Raw genomic sequence first — 17,379 nt, 5'->3', positions numbered from 1 at the left:
CAACACTTACACTTATCCATAGTTAACCCATGAGACATACTATTATTGAGGACTATTAGTTGGCTGTTAAAATGATGCCTACAAAAATTTAGCAACACAGGCAAATATTGAAGTCATAATACTAAGTTACAAAAGTAAAACCCAAACTTGTAAATACAGCATGTTTAAAATGATCCAGCAAAACAAGGACCACTCACCACGAGACATGCAAAAAATAAAGGCAGGAGGGACACAATAAAAACTGATAAAATGTGAATCAGCTTTGTATCTGGATATTAACAGGTTGGGTGATATTTTTCTATTTTCTGCTTTTCAAATTTCCCATTAAAAATGAACAAAAGTAGATGTTGTTTCTTTTTATGTTACTCTTCTCCAATTGAAATATGCATATAATTTAGCAAATACCAGAAACAAAAGATGAAAGAAGAAGGAAAGGACAAAGAAAGAAGTGATTAGAATAGAAAGACGACAAGGCTTGGAAGCCTGTCCTGGCTCCTCTAATTATTTTCCGTAACCTTGGACAAGTCACATACCAGCTCTCAAACTCCAGAATCTTCATTTGTGAAGTGAGGGGTAAAGAGTGGCTGGAGGATAGGAGACAAAGATTGTGAAACATCCACCATACACCCTGTGCCACTGGCCTGTGCTCCTGACCTTCAAGGCAAGACGTGCACAGAAAATGATGCTGTCTGTACAGGAACAGAGTGGAGGCTGGGGGCGACCAGTCTTGGGGCTCAACATCTTCCCCCGATAGTGGCCAACTCAAGACACCCTGATGGGAAGCTCTCCCACAGTCTGTGAGCTTTCCTGCTTGATGAGTTGTCTGGCTCACCCATCCCTGCCTTATCAGCATGTCTCAAACCTATCTTTTTAAAGACACAGATCTGCCAGATTCCCTGTTTGGAGATGGTCCTCCGGACACCACTTCTCAACTGGAAATGGCATCCAAATTATAGCATTTAGGCCAAACAGCATTTGGAGCCACCAAAGAGGAGCTAGCAAGGGTAAAGAAAATCAAATCCAGCCAATTATGTGGCTCAAAATACCATTTAGTAAAAATATTATGAATCAGAAGTAATATACTGTGACGTCTCTCTGGCATTATTTGCCACAGAGCAGAATTCATCTTTAGGAAGGTCTTGGATTCTAAGAAAACAAAAAAGACCTTATGGGGTGGTTTCCGCTTCTGTGACAGCAGGACAGAAATATAGCTAGGACATCTTCCTTCTAGAGCCTTCCTGGACCTTGTAAGATCAGAAGAGCATTTTCACACCTTACCATTGCATGGTCTGGGAGAGCTTTCAAAGTGTCTTCAGAATGTTCTTTCATTTCATTGTCACAACCACTAGGTATTTTTTCACATGGGGAAGTGAAACTTGGAGAAAGTAAGTGACATGCCTGAGGTCAACCCCCCTGCCGCCCCCCCCCCCGATCTTCTGACTCTGACACCAGAGGGTTTATACCCATGTTTCACAAAAATGGTTTGGGACCTCCTGGGTTCAAGTCCGGGAAGACCCGTCATATGTAACTAGTGATTATTCAGTAGCAATCAAAGCTGTGTTTATATTCAAATTGCTCCTCTAATATTACTGGATTTCCTCACAAACCATGGAGAAAATCATCCCTTTAAAGAAGAGAGGGGATGAAGGGTGTCAGTCTGACGCTACTCTGGTTTGTCCAGGAACTGGGAGGCTCTGAAACTGACCTGCCTGCAGAGTAGCTGAGTGGGAGCATAGATTCCTTCCACACCCTAGTTCATTGCATCTTCTCTTGTCTTTTTGTTACGTCCGTTTCACAAAGGACGGAAATGTGGCCAGGGGAATGTAATCCACCCTTCACAAGTCAATGGTAAGGGAATAATAAAATATAATGACAATAATAATAATAGTAATAGTAGCTGACACTTACATAGGCTTAAAATGCTGTATGCCTGGCATACCGCATAATACTTTGCATACTTTAACCCCTTCAGTCCTCACAAACATACAGTAAGGTAGGTCTACTGTCATCCCTAATTTACAGCCAAGAAAACTAAGACACAGAGAGGTTAAGTGACTTGCCCAAGCTCATCTAACTAATAAGTGGGAGAGAGAGGCATTCAAACCTGCGCAGTTGAGCTCTTGAGAGAGGAAGAAAAAAATGCTCTTTGTGGCAGATTCATATCTGCCACAAAATAGACAACTAAATGGCATGCATGCTCCTTCTTCCTCTCCTGATCCTGTGGCAGACATCACTAGTGGATCATGGCACTCTTTCCTGCTGAGCCCAAAGTGGGGCTGAGAATCCTTCTCACTACAGTGCCTCACCACTAGCCTCTAACAATTAATCCTTCAGCATAAGAGAGGGAATCCCATTTGTCATTTCTAGGGCTCATTTTATAGGTACCAATTCATTCATAAAGCTGTTTTTAAAAATACATGCGGGTGTGTGCATGCATGTGTGTGTATATACATGCCTGGTTTTGTGAAATGAATGAAATTGAACTTGATTCAATTTGCATTTACTGAGCATCTGTTATGAGTCAGGAATGCACTTTTGTTAGGCTCTGAGGTTCAAAACAAGAGATAAACAAAATTACATCTTAAAGGGATAGGGAGGAAATTCTACATAAAGAAGTCTTGATGTACACTCTTTTGAAAATTTAAGATCCTCTTGTAAACCCCTTCTTAACCTGTTTTGTACAATCTGGCTTGGTACCTTGGGTTTTTGTAGAACGCGACGTGCTTCCATGTGCCTTTAAAGGCATTTTAGTATTCCCCTCCAGTTTTTTCAGTGCCTCTCCAATTTTGGCTAGCAGGACATTTATTTTCAAAGCTTTTGCTATATACACATTTCCATTCACTTGACAGCATTGTATTTGTCCTACTCTAGTGGGTAATACATTTACGAAAGTCTGACGCATAGCAGGGACATGTTAAGAATGCTTGATTCATACTGTGCAAAAGAAATGGCTTGAATGCTATTTTTCAGTATTAAAATTACACTTGGTACTCGAACAGCGGGGACATTAACAATTCTGAGAGGGAGCTTCATGGTAGAGGCACACAGAAAAGAGAATCTCCCAGCAGTGGAGGAATTACCTCCCCCATGTACTAACTGAAATTTTGTGAAAGTAGAAGGAATCTAGGATGATAAAACTAAATTGATGGACAGGACGTAAAGGTAAAATGCCTGTGGCTGTTGAACTACCCCTACACCCACCCCCCACCTTTTAGGATGTAGGTTGTGTGCAATCACTTTGGGATTTAAAAATTCAAGCTGCCTGAGGTGCTTGCAGTTGGTAACAGAACGGGATCCAGAAAAATAGTTCCATTTCTAGGTCACCATTACGATGATGCAGATGACCTGGATTTTTAACTTTCTGTTCCTGGTTGGATATAGCCATGCAGTCATAACATTAAGGGAAGACACCGTGTGGGCCTGTGAATAAATGCATATGGCTAATGCCACTTGGAGCAACAGCACAGGCAGGGAGCCCACTGTCAAATAATAAAACCCAACTTAAAGAAAAGTTGCCAATTGCTGAAACAGTATTGAAAAAATGTCAGCCCTAAGATGAGAGAAATCACTCCAAAGTTAAGTACCTATCAGCAGCGTGGGATGAGCGGGCACCCCGGGAAGCATCCTAGTCTCTGTTGACATAGCAACAGATCACGGGAATGTATTTGAGGAAATAATTAGAGGTCATTAAAAAATTTAGCTGTAAGGATGTTTATCAAAGTGCTGTTTAAAAAAGTAACACAAATATCAAGTAATAAATGATCAATCATAGGAAGTCAATTAAAAATATTATGGTTTGAAAATACAATGTGATGCAGCCACTCAAATGATTTGTAGAAGATTTTACAGCATGAATGATATTCATGTAAGTATGTAGTACTTATAATTATAATATATAAATATAGAAATAATTTTATATTTATGTATTATACAAATAATGTATCTTAAAAGGCAAGTTATAAGCACTATGTAGAGTCTGGGGATATTATTACCAAAGTGTGAAAACATCATCTCTGGATGGGAGTGATTTTTGCTTTCTTCTTTTTCCATCTATACAGTTTCTCAAACGTCCACCATGCACTCGTATTGCTTGTGCAATAGGGTTAGGAAAAGATACAAAGGAGGGGGTGTATTCTGTTTGCCTGTTTTGGTTTTTTATGAACAAGCATGTCTCGTTTTTCAGGGCTCCCTGTCTGCTCTGCTGGCACAGTGCTCTGGGGCACGGCTGTGAGGTAGGGCATAGAACTTGGTCAGTGGTGGTTAACGAGGCAGTTAGCGTGGTGGGTAGGACTGATCATTTGAGCTTTGGCTGTATCTCAAATCTGTTCTTTTTTCCTAGGCATTGTGGTGCTCTAGCTAGCATCTAGGGGACATCTTTCCCAGATACTCACCGTCTACCAGAAAGTTTTCATACAGATCCTCTCTCCCTTCCAGATGCTTTTCCTTCTGTAGATACTTTTCCTCCTTCAGATACTCCTGTTCATGCAGATACTCCTTTCCTTTCAGATACTTTTCCTCCTCCTCCTCCTCCAGGTACTGGTCTTCCTCCAGAGACTTTTTGTCTTTAGGAAATAAAGATTCTTCAGATGAACTCTTCTCATTTCCCTCAGTATCCTCTTCCTCTGAAGCTAAGGTCTGGGTGGGATGGTGGAAAGCTGTGGGAGAGTGAGGAGGTGATGTTTCCGATGGGTTGTGATTTTCAGCAGACATGCTGGGGAGGCATTAAGCAGCTGAAAGCCTTCTGCAGCAGGCAGGTCACTTCGTTATCCTGGGAACCAAGAAAGGGGTAAAACCCCATTAGTCAGGAATTGCCTACTGCATATTGTCCACTCATTTCATCCAGCGCTCTTTGGATGGCCCTTTGACTATGCAGGTCAGTACCTGGTGGCCCATGAAAAGGCATAAAAAGAGGAGCCTGAGGTTTTACCCCCGAGGAGCTGGTTGGAGAGACCACACCTGAAGACAGTGCCTTTGAAATGCAGCACTATATACAATAGCCAAGAGATGGAAGCAAACTTAATGTCCATCAGCAGGTGACTGGATAAAGAAGTTGTGGTATATGTATACAATGGAATACTACTCAGCCATAAAAAAGAATAAAATAATGCCATTTGCAGCAACATGGATGGACCTGGAGATCATCATTCTAAGTGAAGTAAGCCAGAGAGAGAAAAATACCATATGAAATGACTGCACAGTAGGAAGTAAATGAGGAAGGCTGGCTGGAAAATGAAGGCATGATTGGTGTTTAGCGGTGCAATCATTAGAGAAGACTTTCATTTAGTCACCAAGAAATAGTTATTGCTACAATAACCATGACAGAGACTGTCTACCAGGAGCTTGAGACTGGGGAGAAAAACAGACATTCAAATAAAACTCCATACACAAAGTGAGCAGCACAGTGGAAGAGGCCCAGGCAGGGCGGGAAGAACACAACGTTCCGGGTCTTGGTCAGTGGGGGCCCCTGTAGTCAGGCTCCTGCGAGGCACGTTATCATGGCTGCCACAGCTGCTAGAAGCATTGCTCACTGTTAGTTCACTTGGCAAACGCTTACTTATTTTTGTTTCAACACAACTGTCAGCACCTACATCCCCCAACAGAGTCTTCCACTCTCCACCCGATGCTCCATCTGTCCCTTCTATATTTTCATTAAGTAACGATTTTGCCATATTAAATAGTTTGTTTACATGTCCGTCTTTCCAACAGTGCATGAACTTCTTGAGGGCAAAAACTGATTCTTGTTATATATTTCGAGTCTTTCCTCTCTTCCCCGCTCCACTGTGACTGCCTGCAGTGAACTGCGTCACCTCTAGTCTGGATTACTGACTGCCACACGCTCTTAACTGGCCTTCTTGTCACCCCTGTTGCTGCCCTATAGTCATTCTCTACAAGGAGTGTTCTTGTCAAAAGACAAATCACATCATGATATCCATTGCTTACAAATCCCCCGATGGCTTTCTCTGGCACTGAGACTAAAACGCGAACACCATTCTGTGGCTCCCAGGGTCCTTCAAGATCTGGACCTGCTGGTCTCTGTGACTTCCTCTCTTACCCTCCTCCTCTACTCTCCCACCCCTTTATCCTCTCCTCTAGCACTTAGCGCTATTTCTAATTATGGTTCTGTTTCTGTGTTTACTTGTTCAATCTTTTTTTTCCACTAGACCTTAAGTGTCTCCATGACAGGGACTATATTTATGTGACCTGTTCCACACTCTGTCTGCAGTGGTTAGCTCAGTGCCTGATGCATAATAGATGTCCCCAGAGTAAATGATCAGTAACTGAATGAAGGACCAAGAGTAGATGCTCTGGAGCAGGGCATCCCAAAGTTTTAAAAATGATAACAGTTATTCTGCGCAATGGGATAAGCTGCTCATTGTGGAGGCAACTGGCCCAGAATCCTCCTGTTTGCTCTGAGGACTTGAGAGAGAAATATTTCGGTCTGCCTTTTTCCAGATCTTTGATTGGGAAGCTCTGTTCTGGGGAACCAGCCAGATGAAAGCATGAGGATCACTGTCTAGCATACGTGGGACATGGTGCCTTAGATGAGGGGTGTGATGTGTGAAGACTTTCACATGAGACAGCTGGGACCTGGGACCCTTTACTGCAGTGCTTGCACTGGGACAAATGTCTCCTTGTCTCCTCCAGCAACACAATACAAAGAAACTGTAGGGACTAAAAATAATTGCACACATGTCATGGGGGCAAATTATGAACAAGTAAGATACAAAAAAGCCAAAACCCAACTGCCACTTCCGAAGTGCTGGGAGCAAAAGCTGGGTACTGTGTAGGATCCCCACACACAGCACCACCAAGAGGGTGGGCAGACCACCTAAGCCACCCCTCCAGCCTGACCCCTGGGTCCGCCCCTCCCCTCACCCCATTTAAGGGGCCAGCTCACCCCCGCTCAGGGAGTGAGCAAGGGCACCTGTTGCTTGTTTTTGTTCCTTTGTACTGCAGCCCGTGTCCCAACAAAGCCTTGCCTGAATTCCTCATCTGGCCTCATACCAATTTTTATTGATTAAAGGGTCCAGGAGCCTGGGTCAGTATCAGTAATGGGCCATATTTGTCCACCCACAGGGTTGCTAGAGCCCTTGGATTATTGGATTCCTGTAGGGTTAGCCTGGGGCAGTGTGGTGCACGTGGGCGCGCTGCCCAGACCTCTTTTCCAGGAAGGACTTGCTGCCCAGCTGTGGGAGCATGGTCAGCCCCCAGCCCCCAGCCCCTTCAGGATCTGCCTCAGCTGTAGGGAGCTAACTTCCAGAAGCCACGCCCTTCTCGGGGCGCCCGCATCTGGTGGCAAAGGAAGGTGGGGGTATAAAAGTCCAGCTGAGTCCAGGCGGGGCACCTCTGAGAGGTCATATTCACCCACCAGCTCTTCTCCAAGGCTGGTCTTGCCAAGCCTGCTCCACTGTGGCCTCTCCTGCGGGTCCTGCTTCCTTGTCCTTCCTGTCTCAGGGGTTGGTCCCCAAGAAACATTTTACATCTCAACAGATTGCCTCTCAATAGCTTGCACCGTGGAGTCTATCTCTGGAGAACCCAGCCTGTGACAGGCAGCTTCACGAAATGTAAGTCTGGAAAAGAACTGATTGTAAGATGCGGTAAAGAGAAGGGGAAAGTCCTCATGGATAGCTTGACAGTTTAGAGGGCTGGGTGAGTGGGGAATAACCAGACCTGCTCGGGCAGGGAAAACTGACCTGGCAGAGGGATGACAAGGCAGTAAAGTAAAGACAGAGCCGGGTGGGGGTGCAGAGTGGCTGGAGAGCTTAAACACCCATGAATAAGCATCTTGTGTTGGGTGGTGATATGATCAGTGACTCCGGCACAAGAGGATTCCTGTGGCCACTCACCAGGCAGTTAGGAAGTACAGCCTGGGAGCTCGGCCTTTCATTGACTTGCTCTTTCTCCATCACTTTACAGCTCTGTGATGGACCTGTGTCTTTTCATGGAGAAGGTGAAGTTTAGATCATACATGAGATGAGGGTGGATGTTGCTGCCTTTGCGGCAAATGGTGCAAAGCTTTGGGGCTTCTGTGTCTACAGGCGCCTCTTCTGTTTTAAAGGAGCCCTTCCAACCTTATTTTTATTTAAAACCTAAACACACCACCTACTATAGCTGTTCAGTCCTAATCCCCACTTGCTCCTGATACCTGTAAGCCAGAGGGAGACAGAAGGGACTGGGGATGTCAAGAGCCCTAGGAGAAGGGGTCTGTCTGGCCGTGCCCTGGGAGCGGTAAAGGAGCACATGCAGGCACTAGTTGCTCCGTCAAAGGTGTGCTTGCACTTGGGACCAGCTTTCATATTTTTTAGCTGCTTAAGATAAAAGATCAAAATCAGTGGATCCCCTGGATAGCCCAGAGTGCATTTATCAATGGCATGCTGCCGCTCAGGGTTAAGAGTCTTTTCTCTCTGTTTTCCCATCAGGCCTTCTAAAAAGGCTCCAGTCAGCTGCATTGTCATTCTACAGATCAAAGAAGAAACCACATTCTCAACACTTTCCCTTTAATTCGCCAATAAATGTAAAGGAAAAGCTGTCAGGCAGAAATAAATGGTAATGGCAACCTGGTCCCCAGTGTCCGAGGCAGACGTCTTGGTTTTGACTTGTGATTTAGATCTTGATGCATTTTGACCCTGGTTTCTGCCAGATTGCAGGGTAATTTCTGTGGTCACAACAGGAAACATCAACTTTATAATAGCTGATTTAATCAGCTGATTAGCTCAGCAATCCCTAGACTAGCTTCACAAAGTGGCTGCCACAATCAAAGCAGGCTGCCAGACATATTCTTTTCAACTCAAATCGTTTTTAAAAAATTAGAGTGAATGTTTAGAATGGGCAGAGTTCACAAAAAGTTAAGAGTTCTGGCACCTCTTGGACATAGGTGTCTCTGGGACCCTGGGCTGGCTTCCCCACATGTTGACTGGAGGCTGCCCTCTTTGAATGGAACCGCGCTCCCTGTTTCTGCTTCTGTCCACACCACTGCCTGGACCTGCTTGATTCCCAGGCAGGCTTATCAGCGCACATGTCTTGTTGGGGGTTTTTTTGGTAGGAAAACCACAGTTCTCTGTCTCTATCAGAAAACAGAGCCACATCTCTATCAAAAGCGGGAAGACGAAAGATACCCTAAGAGGTCTGCTCTTTCTTACACTTTGCCTCCTGGTGCCTTGGCCTGATGTTTCCAGCTCCTGGAGAGAGATGGGGCCTTCAGTGGAGGCTGTTTGGTGGTGGCCGGTACCGTGTTAGCACAGTTGACCACTGCACGCCTGCACCTAGCATGGGGTTGGGCAGGTGCTAGGCACTCAGTAGTACCCACTGAATGAATACATGGACAAGCAAAGGAAAGCATCAATAAAGTGCTAAGTGCTTTGCCAAGTGTATTTACTGATGATGTGCTTGGGATTATTTAGTGAAGAGGCATAAAGCTTTAATGCCAGAGGTCAGCATACTGCCACTATCTGGTAGATTTCTATCTGCATAACCCCTTCCACATTGTGCTGTCAGTAAGAGGCCGACTGAGTTCCCTATAGTGAGGTTTTCTTTGAATCCCATTTGTCATTCTGGAAGGGTTGAGGCCAGGTTCCCTGAAACATTCTTAGTTGAAATAAAGAGGAAGATAAGTAGCTCAAACAGACAAACAGAACAGAACACTCCCTCTGTAAATGGCTGATTAGACTAGACTGAAAAGAGGAAGACTGGAAATAGCCTCTGCTTCCGGGCTGAGTGACCTGAGACGGGCTCTGTGTTCTGGCTGTGGTTTTTAGGTAAAGGAGTCAGCAGGGTGTCTCCTCTGGTTTCCACGATCGGAGAAGTCTGCTGATTCCGAGTTGTTCTTTGACCCTCTTCCTGTAGCCATGGCCAGTCAGACGTGCTGAAAGGCTTCGAGCTTTGGAAACCAAATGCAGGGAAAGGGACTTACAGTTGGGAACCAGCTGTGCCCTAAGGATGGGGCTCTGTACAACTCGTGAGGCCCTCTGTGATGGCCCTGGCAGAGATGGGATGGAAGCTAAGGCTCTGATCTGGCCGCTTGGTCAGCAGGCCTCTTCCTCCCCCGGGCCTTCTCCCGGGCCCTCTGCCCGCTGGGGAAGCAGTCTTTGAGTTACCAAACAATTAAATGTGGGAATGAGCAAGAGATGTCATCTTTCCACTGTTTACCACTCGAGTTCTCAGTGATTCCTCCAAATATTTGGAGAACAAAGAAATTATTTCAAAGAACAAAGAAATAGTATTTAGAGTTTCTACTTGCTCAAAAGAAATTCATTCAGATGAAAAGCCATTTTTAGTTACAAGTTTACTGGACTGATTTTCAAGAGTCACTTAGAATGACTTTGAACGAACCTCCCTCAAACCTTCAATACTGTCTGAAACAAAGCAGGAGTATGGATAATTGTTCTATCTGATGACATATTCATGTTCAGTTAGCTCAGCTTAGCATCTCAGTAGGAGCGTGTATTTTGGGTGTGCCCTGTTTGGCTGAAGCACCTGTGTTCTCAACATGAACGAGCACACGTATGGGCCACCTTTTGGGGCCGTGGGCAGCAGGTGGCAGGAGAAATAGCACTGTCTTGGCTGAGCTCCAAACGGAATATGTATGTGATCTTGGACATGTTCCCTGCTCCTCCCACACGTGTGTCTAGGCTTCTTTTCTCAATTGTGCTGTTAATGGATTGACCTGTAAGAGATCTAGGTTCCTTCCTGCCGTCTGTTTCTAAAGACTAACTATCTCTTATTCAAAACACTTGGGGCCAGTGTGCTCTGGAATTCAGACTTTTTTTTTCTGAGTTAGACTGGCCTTATACATCGCAGATACATAAGAACCCTAGAGTGGCCTGGGGGCAGCACCCTGTAGTGAATCTTACTAGTATTTCCACAGCAAAACATGTGCATTTTCACAGTAAGTGGGATAAAGAGAAACTTTAAATAGCCCCGTATCAGTTGAGGCTGGATTTTGCTTCCATCTGTTCTAGCAGGTCAGGTTTTGTGTCCAAATCAGTTTGCCACAAACTTATCATGAAGACTTTCATTTTTTAGAACTTTTTGGATTACAGATTTTGAGCATAAGGGATTTGAATCCTACGTCTTTGTTTCTTCGGGTGCCTTATAATTGGTGGTCACATCTAGCATTTATCTAATGTTATGCCCTTGATGGGAAATAGGGTGTGTTTATTTTTTCTTTTTTTTCTTACTTCTTTCCTTCCTTTCTCTCTTTCTTTTCCTTAACAGAGGCAATGGGGATTGAACCCAAGACTTCATGCGCTTACCAGTGAGCTATGCCCTCCCCCCTTATCTTTTTGTTGTTCTGGGTTTTTTTCTTTGTTTTTTGGAGAGGGGAGGTAATTAGATTTACTGATTTATTTATTTGATGGAAGTTCTGGAGATTGAACCCAGGACCTCATGCATGCTGAGCATGCACTCCACCACTGAGCTAACATTCCTCCCACTTCCAGTGAATTTAAAATACATTTAAAACAAAATCCATTTTATGGAGATCTATTTTGACGTTGCTGTTTCTGGGATCACAGTGTGCCTCATAGGGAGGACAATGAGGATGATTTGCGATCATGACTGTGCGGCCTTTGAGACCTGGCAGGTGCAGCAGCAGCCACGCCCAGCTGTGCTCACGTTCAGTACTTACAGCGTCAGGGAGTGAGCTGAGTCCGCCAAGGGATTCTTCAACAATAACAGCTGAAAAAAAAAGTTCTCTGGTTAGCTGTTAGTTACCCAGAAAGTTAGCCAGAGAGCATCTCACTTCCAGTACTGGATAATGGATATTTTTTTCCTATGCTCAGATGAAATGGAATTTGGTTTTGTAGTACATGTTTCTTCCTTAACCTTCCTTGGTCATTAGCTCTCCTTCAACGTCCAACATGAGAATCCAACCCAAGCAGCCCTCACTTATAGTACCTCCCCTGCCGTTCCCCGCCCCCAGCCCATCACTGAATGGGCTGACCAGCCTGAGCATTGAGGTTCACTGGGCACTGCGAGGAACTCACAGGGATATTGCAGTGGATTTAAAATGTTCGAGGAAAACAGCTATACTCAACATCTGTTGGGTATTGTATAAACTTGTAATTTAGATTACACTGCATTCCTTTCAATAGTGGCATATTTTGCAAAGCTGGATTTTTGGCAGTTGTTGAGATAAGCAAGTGAAAAAAAAACATCAGCGTGGAACAGGAAATAAGGGTGGCTGTATGCTATCTGATTCCAAGTTGTGCAATGCGCAACAGACATACACATTCCATTAGCAAGTCATCGTTAAGAATGAAGTAAGAATATTATTTTTTCTTTCAATTTTTGTGTATTACATTGGGACATAAATCTATGACAGGGATGCAACACAAGTATTTATTAAATTATTTGCATGTAACTAATAAGTGAAAACCATTGTAGATTTCTCCTGGCTTAGGAGGCACTGTGAAGAATTCACTGAGATACTGAGGGTGCCGTGAACTGAGGAAGTTTGCGAACCTCTGGTATAATTCATGCTGTTGCTCAGACATAGAAGCTCGGAGTCATTCTTGGTTCTGCTCTCTTTCATCCTCCCAAGCCTGCTAATCAATCAGTAAATCCTCTTAGTGATGTCTTCCAAAAAAATGTCCTGAATCCTTTCTCTCCATCACTCCTGTGATCACTCTTGTCTAATCCACCATCTTCTACAACAGCCTCTCTCCTCTGGCTTTCCAACAATCCATTCTTCGGAGGTGATCTTTTTAACACAGATCATGTCTTAGTGACCTTGCTTAAAACACTCCAGTGATTTCCACTTCTCTTTGAAAGGCCTCCAGAATCTGCCATGTTGGCCCCTGCTTCCTTCCTGATCCTCCTGGAATCCTACTACTCCCCTTGCTCACCATGCTGCAGCCTGTTCCCACCTCAGGGCTCTTCCATTGGTCCTTCCCATTGTCTGGAAAGTTCTCTTTAGATGCCCAACTCCTCCTAAAGCATCAGCCCAGATGTCATCTCCCCTGTGAGGCCCTCCCTGAGCAATGGATCTAAAATAAGCCCCCCTCCACCCTCTGCCCCTGTCACTATATATCTTGTTATGTCGTTTTATTTTTTTCATAACATTTGTATCATGTTCATTGACCTGCATATCTGAGACTATCTCTTATTTGCCACTGTATTCCTGCCACCTAGAATAATGCCTGGCATAAAGTAGGAGGTCATAAATATGTGTTGAAATTGACAAATGTCTGATTATTTCATTGGTTGCATGTTTAGATCACTTATGGATGGCTCCTCGTGAAGGAAATCCAGAAGTGTGTTCGGAGGGAGGAAGTTGTAATGTCATTTGACTGATACAACTGTATGTCTCTATATACATACTGATACGTACATAAATGAAATATACATTTATATATAAAATATGTTGTACAAGCCAGATAGTCTAATCAGTGGTTTCCTATATTCTTTGGAAAGAGAAAACAGGTAATAACCTCATAAGAACTCTATTTTTCTTGGCCATACTAGCAGCACTGGCTTATCAAATGGGATTATATTGAGATGGTCAGTGAAGCAACTCATTATTCACAACAGGCAAGCTCCGCCTACCTTTTCCTTCTCTCTCTCTCTTTTTTGCTTTAGGAATTTTGGGGAATTTATTTGTGAACTGACATCAGTGCATCATTAATACTTGTAAGATATGACAGCAGATTTTATTAATATGTGGAATTCTCTAAATTTACAAAGAATTATTTCAGAATCTTACTCTGCAAAGTTATAAATATAGAAGTATATGATACGGAAAAAATGTAGAAAAACTGTAATGAATTACAGATTGATCTTCAGGGAGACATAAAATATAAATAAAGTGTGCTCATGGCCAAATATTTGGATATAGGGTTTAACTGAATTAAACAGTATTAAAGGGTTTTCATTATAAAATCAAAAATTTTATCTGATGCACTATGTTTGCTAATTTATAAGAAAACTTTCAGACTTAATCTGAGTTCATTATTTTTATTAGATATAATTTATATTTTCTGTTTTCCCCCATAATATTTTAAATGAGGAATTCATCCATATGCAGGAATTTAGAATAAAATGTTGGCTGGCTGTAGAATCAAATTATATTGTTGAAGAAGTCTTTCCTTTTCTTTAACTAAGAAATTGAGATAAAGATGTCTAAAGGAAGCAGGGGAGGGCATAGCTCAGTGGTAGAATGCATGCTTAGCATGCATGAGGTCCTGAGTTCAATCCCTAGTACCTCCATGAAAACAAACAAACAAACAAACCTAACTACCTCCCTCCAAAATAAAAATTTAAAAAAAAAAAGATGTATAAAGGAACATTTCTACAACCACAGCGTTAGATCCAAAGTGGGAATGCCATCATCCAGCCTAAACTCGCCAGTATGTTTTCCTGGACAACACTAAATCCTGGAAGGTTGCCTAGCAAAGCGGCAATAGATGTGGAATTATTCAGCATCTCTGGCAAAAGCAGTGGGGATTCAACAGAGCTTTCTTTAATAAGATTAATTCTGAAACAGAAAGAGTGGTTTGGCATCTCCCCAAAGATACAAGGCATTTGTATCTATATAAGATAAAAGGAGCTTTCACACAAAGCAATTTTATTTTTCAACATCAAAGAGATGCTTTGGAGGGGTTGCTTGAAGGAGGCACACTGCAACAAATGCAGGGAGTGCAAAAGCTTCTTTATATAAAAGACAGCTTGCTCAGCCAGGAATTGTATCTGCAGCTTTTGCTACCCAGGACACACAGAGCATTGTTCTTCAAATCACAGGATTATGGAGAAGGGGAGGCGAGGGGTTAGGCATCAGGTCAACCAGCTCCCCAGACAGGTGGCTACCCAGTGATAACCTTGGATTTCTGGGGAACGGGACTCAGTGCTCCTTGAGGCAGATTGTTGGACAGCTCTTATAAATAATAAATAATGACGATGATGCTGGTAATAATAATGATCAGAAAGATCACAGCAGTAAGTGTGGAATTATTCAGCCACCATTTCTACGTGCCAGGCACTGTATTTAGCACGTAACAAATTACACAGACTTCCTCTGCTAAATCTTCCTCCCTTGGGCTTTCAACCAGCCTCCCCAGGTCTGCTGTCTGGAGCTACACACGATAGATTTGCTCCACAGTGGCTGCAAATATTTGAAGGTAGCTTTTATGTTCTTTACCTTTTTTTTTTGTTGTTTCTAAGTGTAAGTTTATTTTTAAAACCTGATTCAGGAATTTATATAGATCAGTATTAAATTTCATTTTCTTGGCTTTGCCTCACCCTTACATGCTGCTCAAATATTTGTGAATCTGATTCTATCATTCTGTGCATAACCAGACCTTAGAAAATTTGCTACTGCAAAGGGTAAGCTTCCAAATCTCCCCTCCATCCTTTTCCCTTTCTTCTTTTCCTCTATCTTTCTGCAGACATTTATTGAGGACTTTCTATGTGTCGGACACTGTCAGGCACTGGGGCTTCAATGTTGCATGCAGCATATCTGTAGACCGTAAAAATGCTTCTTGCTTAAGCAGAGGAAGAGAAAAATAAACTAAAGGATAGTGTGATCATGTCATGAATGAAAGAGGGGGAGGGGAATTTTAGCATGAGTCGGAAGAGTAATTATCTGTGAGATGAGAAAATAGGGATCTGGGAGAATGCCAGCGCTACCTGTGGCTTCTAGGGTGTGGGGCCTGTCAGGGGCGTGGGCTGTCCCCACTTAACTGAAAGCTGGCCAGACGATGTCCTAGGGCTGGGGGAGGGAGGAGGCTTTAGCCACCGTAAGGAAATGGAAAGAGAACTGAACAGGAAAGGAATGGGAAAAGGATGGAGGGGAGGGGAGCCTACTCATGGAAGGGGCTAGGCATTACTGCCCAGTCTTGCAGCCTTTTCTCCTGTTACCTGCCTGACCAGCAGGGCTCCTCCCTCCCCACTGGTGGACTTCCCTAAGGAATGACGTTCAGTTGCCTTGGCCAGGGGGGTTGTTTTCACATGGTGGACTGGAGAAATGGGAAGCATTCTAGATTTCAATTAGAGACCAGAGAGGGACAGGATGAGAGTGGAAGGGGGTCACTTGTGACCTGGAAATACCCCATTAGGCACTGGGAAGGCTGGTATGACCAGGAGCAAAGGGACTTTTTGTTATGACTGCTCATGGGGTTCTTCCAAGAGTAATTCCCCAGTCTGACCTTGATGTGAAGCCTGGAGTCCTCAGGATTCCAGACAGAATGGCTCATCTGCTCACGCTGCAGACCCCAGGGTGGTGCTGGGAGACTGCGGTTCCCAAGTGTTAGAAGTTTTGTAGGACAGAGAATAGGTGACCTTGCTAGGTCATCTATCCCACATTGGACCCATGTCCTTGATCAAAAAGGGATACTCCTGAGGCAGTGAGCCCCTCCTAAGGAAGGCAACAGAGTCCTGGGAATTAGTGGGTTCTGGGACGGTGCCAGGTGCCATCTGGGAGCTGCCCCTGAGTCTCTCCTCAGTGCTTCCCAGAATCCCTGGAGGCCTGTAGAAAGCCTCTTGCACAGACTGATCTGATTCCAGCTGCTGGGCTCCACCTGTTGCTGGGAGTTCAGGAAATTATGATCTGGGTAAGGAGTGCTGAGAGTGTTTATTTCCTTACGAGTGTGTCCATGAACATGGTCAGCTGTAGCCCCCGGGCCCTGAGTGCATGGCCATGAGTTGGTGCAAATCACACACAGATAGCTGAGCTGCTAAAGCATGGCTCATAGCTGGGAACCAACATAAAGCTGAAGTTTATCCCAACCACTGGTGAAAGCACGACTAGGGATCTTCCATGATTTGGAGCTGGCGGGCAGGCTCAGGACTTGGGGTGTGCTTCCCAAACACCCCTTTCTTCTAAAAGGCTAAGACATCAATCTAAAAGGGCACAGATACCTGGCTCTGCATTTGGACTTTGGAGGGATTAAATATGACCAGTGAATAAACTCTCTTATTAAATCAGCACCTCCGATTTTTGGCAGGACAGGAAGAGCAGAGGCAAACACTTCTAGATTGTGAGCTACATCAGCCAAAAGTAAAGAGGCTGGGTAAACCCCTAAGGTCCAGGAGGAAACCAGCAAGTGCTGGGCTCAAGACCAGTGGATGCAGTCACTGACTGAGGAGTGGGAAGGGTAAGGAGTTTGCTGCTGAGGTCCTACCTACAATATATATTAGCCCCAACTGCGTTGGCAAAGATGAGACAGCAGGGCTCCAAGAGAAGCCTGGAGATCTGGTAGATGGGACCTAGTCTCCTACCATTAGGAGACTGGAGATAAGTCTGGTTCTAGAACAGGCCAGTGTATTCAAAATCCTACCTGTAGGTCTCAGTCTTTCCTGTCAATCCTTGATGTGCCCAGAAGGAGGCACTGTTAACACCGTTATGTTATTTAACATTAAAAGTCAGTTTAGGAAGAGGCCAGGCCT

At 44.0% G+C, this 17,379-nt stretch overlaps 2 protein-coding genes across 4 annotated transcripts in view; one reads left to right on the top strand and one right to left on the bottom strand.

Moving 5' to 3' along the window:
- The window catches only part of ERICH6B (glutamate rich 6B), a 46,250-nt gene extending 34,572 nt beyond the window's left edge, over window positions 1-11,678 (bottom strand). For all 3 annotated transcript variants that reach the window (XM_072976280.1, XM_072976281.1, XM_072976282.1), the window contains exons 1-2: window positions 11,627-11,678; window positions 4,392-4,768 (exon numbers count right to left, since the gene is read on the bottom strand). In XM_072976280.1, the coding sequence (XP_072832381.1) occupies window positions 4,392-4,710 (319 nt within the window). In that variant the 5' untranslated portion in view covers window positions 4,711-4,768; window positions 11,627-11,678. The remainder of the gene's footprint in view (window positions 1-4,391; window positions 4,769-11,626) is intronic.
- CBY2 (chibby family member 2) overlaps window positions 1-17,379 on the top strand; it is an 87,344-nt gene that overhangs the window by 20,790 nt on the left and 49,175 nt on the right. The window lies entirely within an intron of this gene.

The sequence above is a fragment of the Vicugna pacos genome, chromosome 14 (assembly GCF_048564905.1).
Source record: "Vicugna pacos chromosome 14, VicPac4, whole genome shotgun sequence".
NCBI classification, from domain to species: domain Eukaryota; kingdom Metazoa; phylum Chordata; class Mammalia; order Artiodactyla; family Camelidae; genus Vicugna; species Vicugna pacos.
Note: the sequence above shows the minus strand (reverse complement) of the source record. Positions and strands in the feature narration are given on the sequence as shown.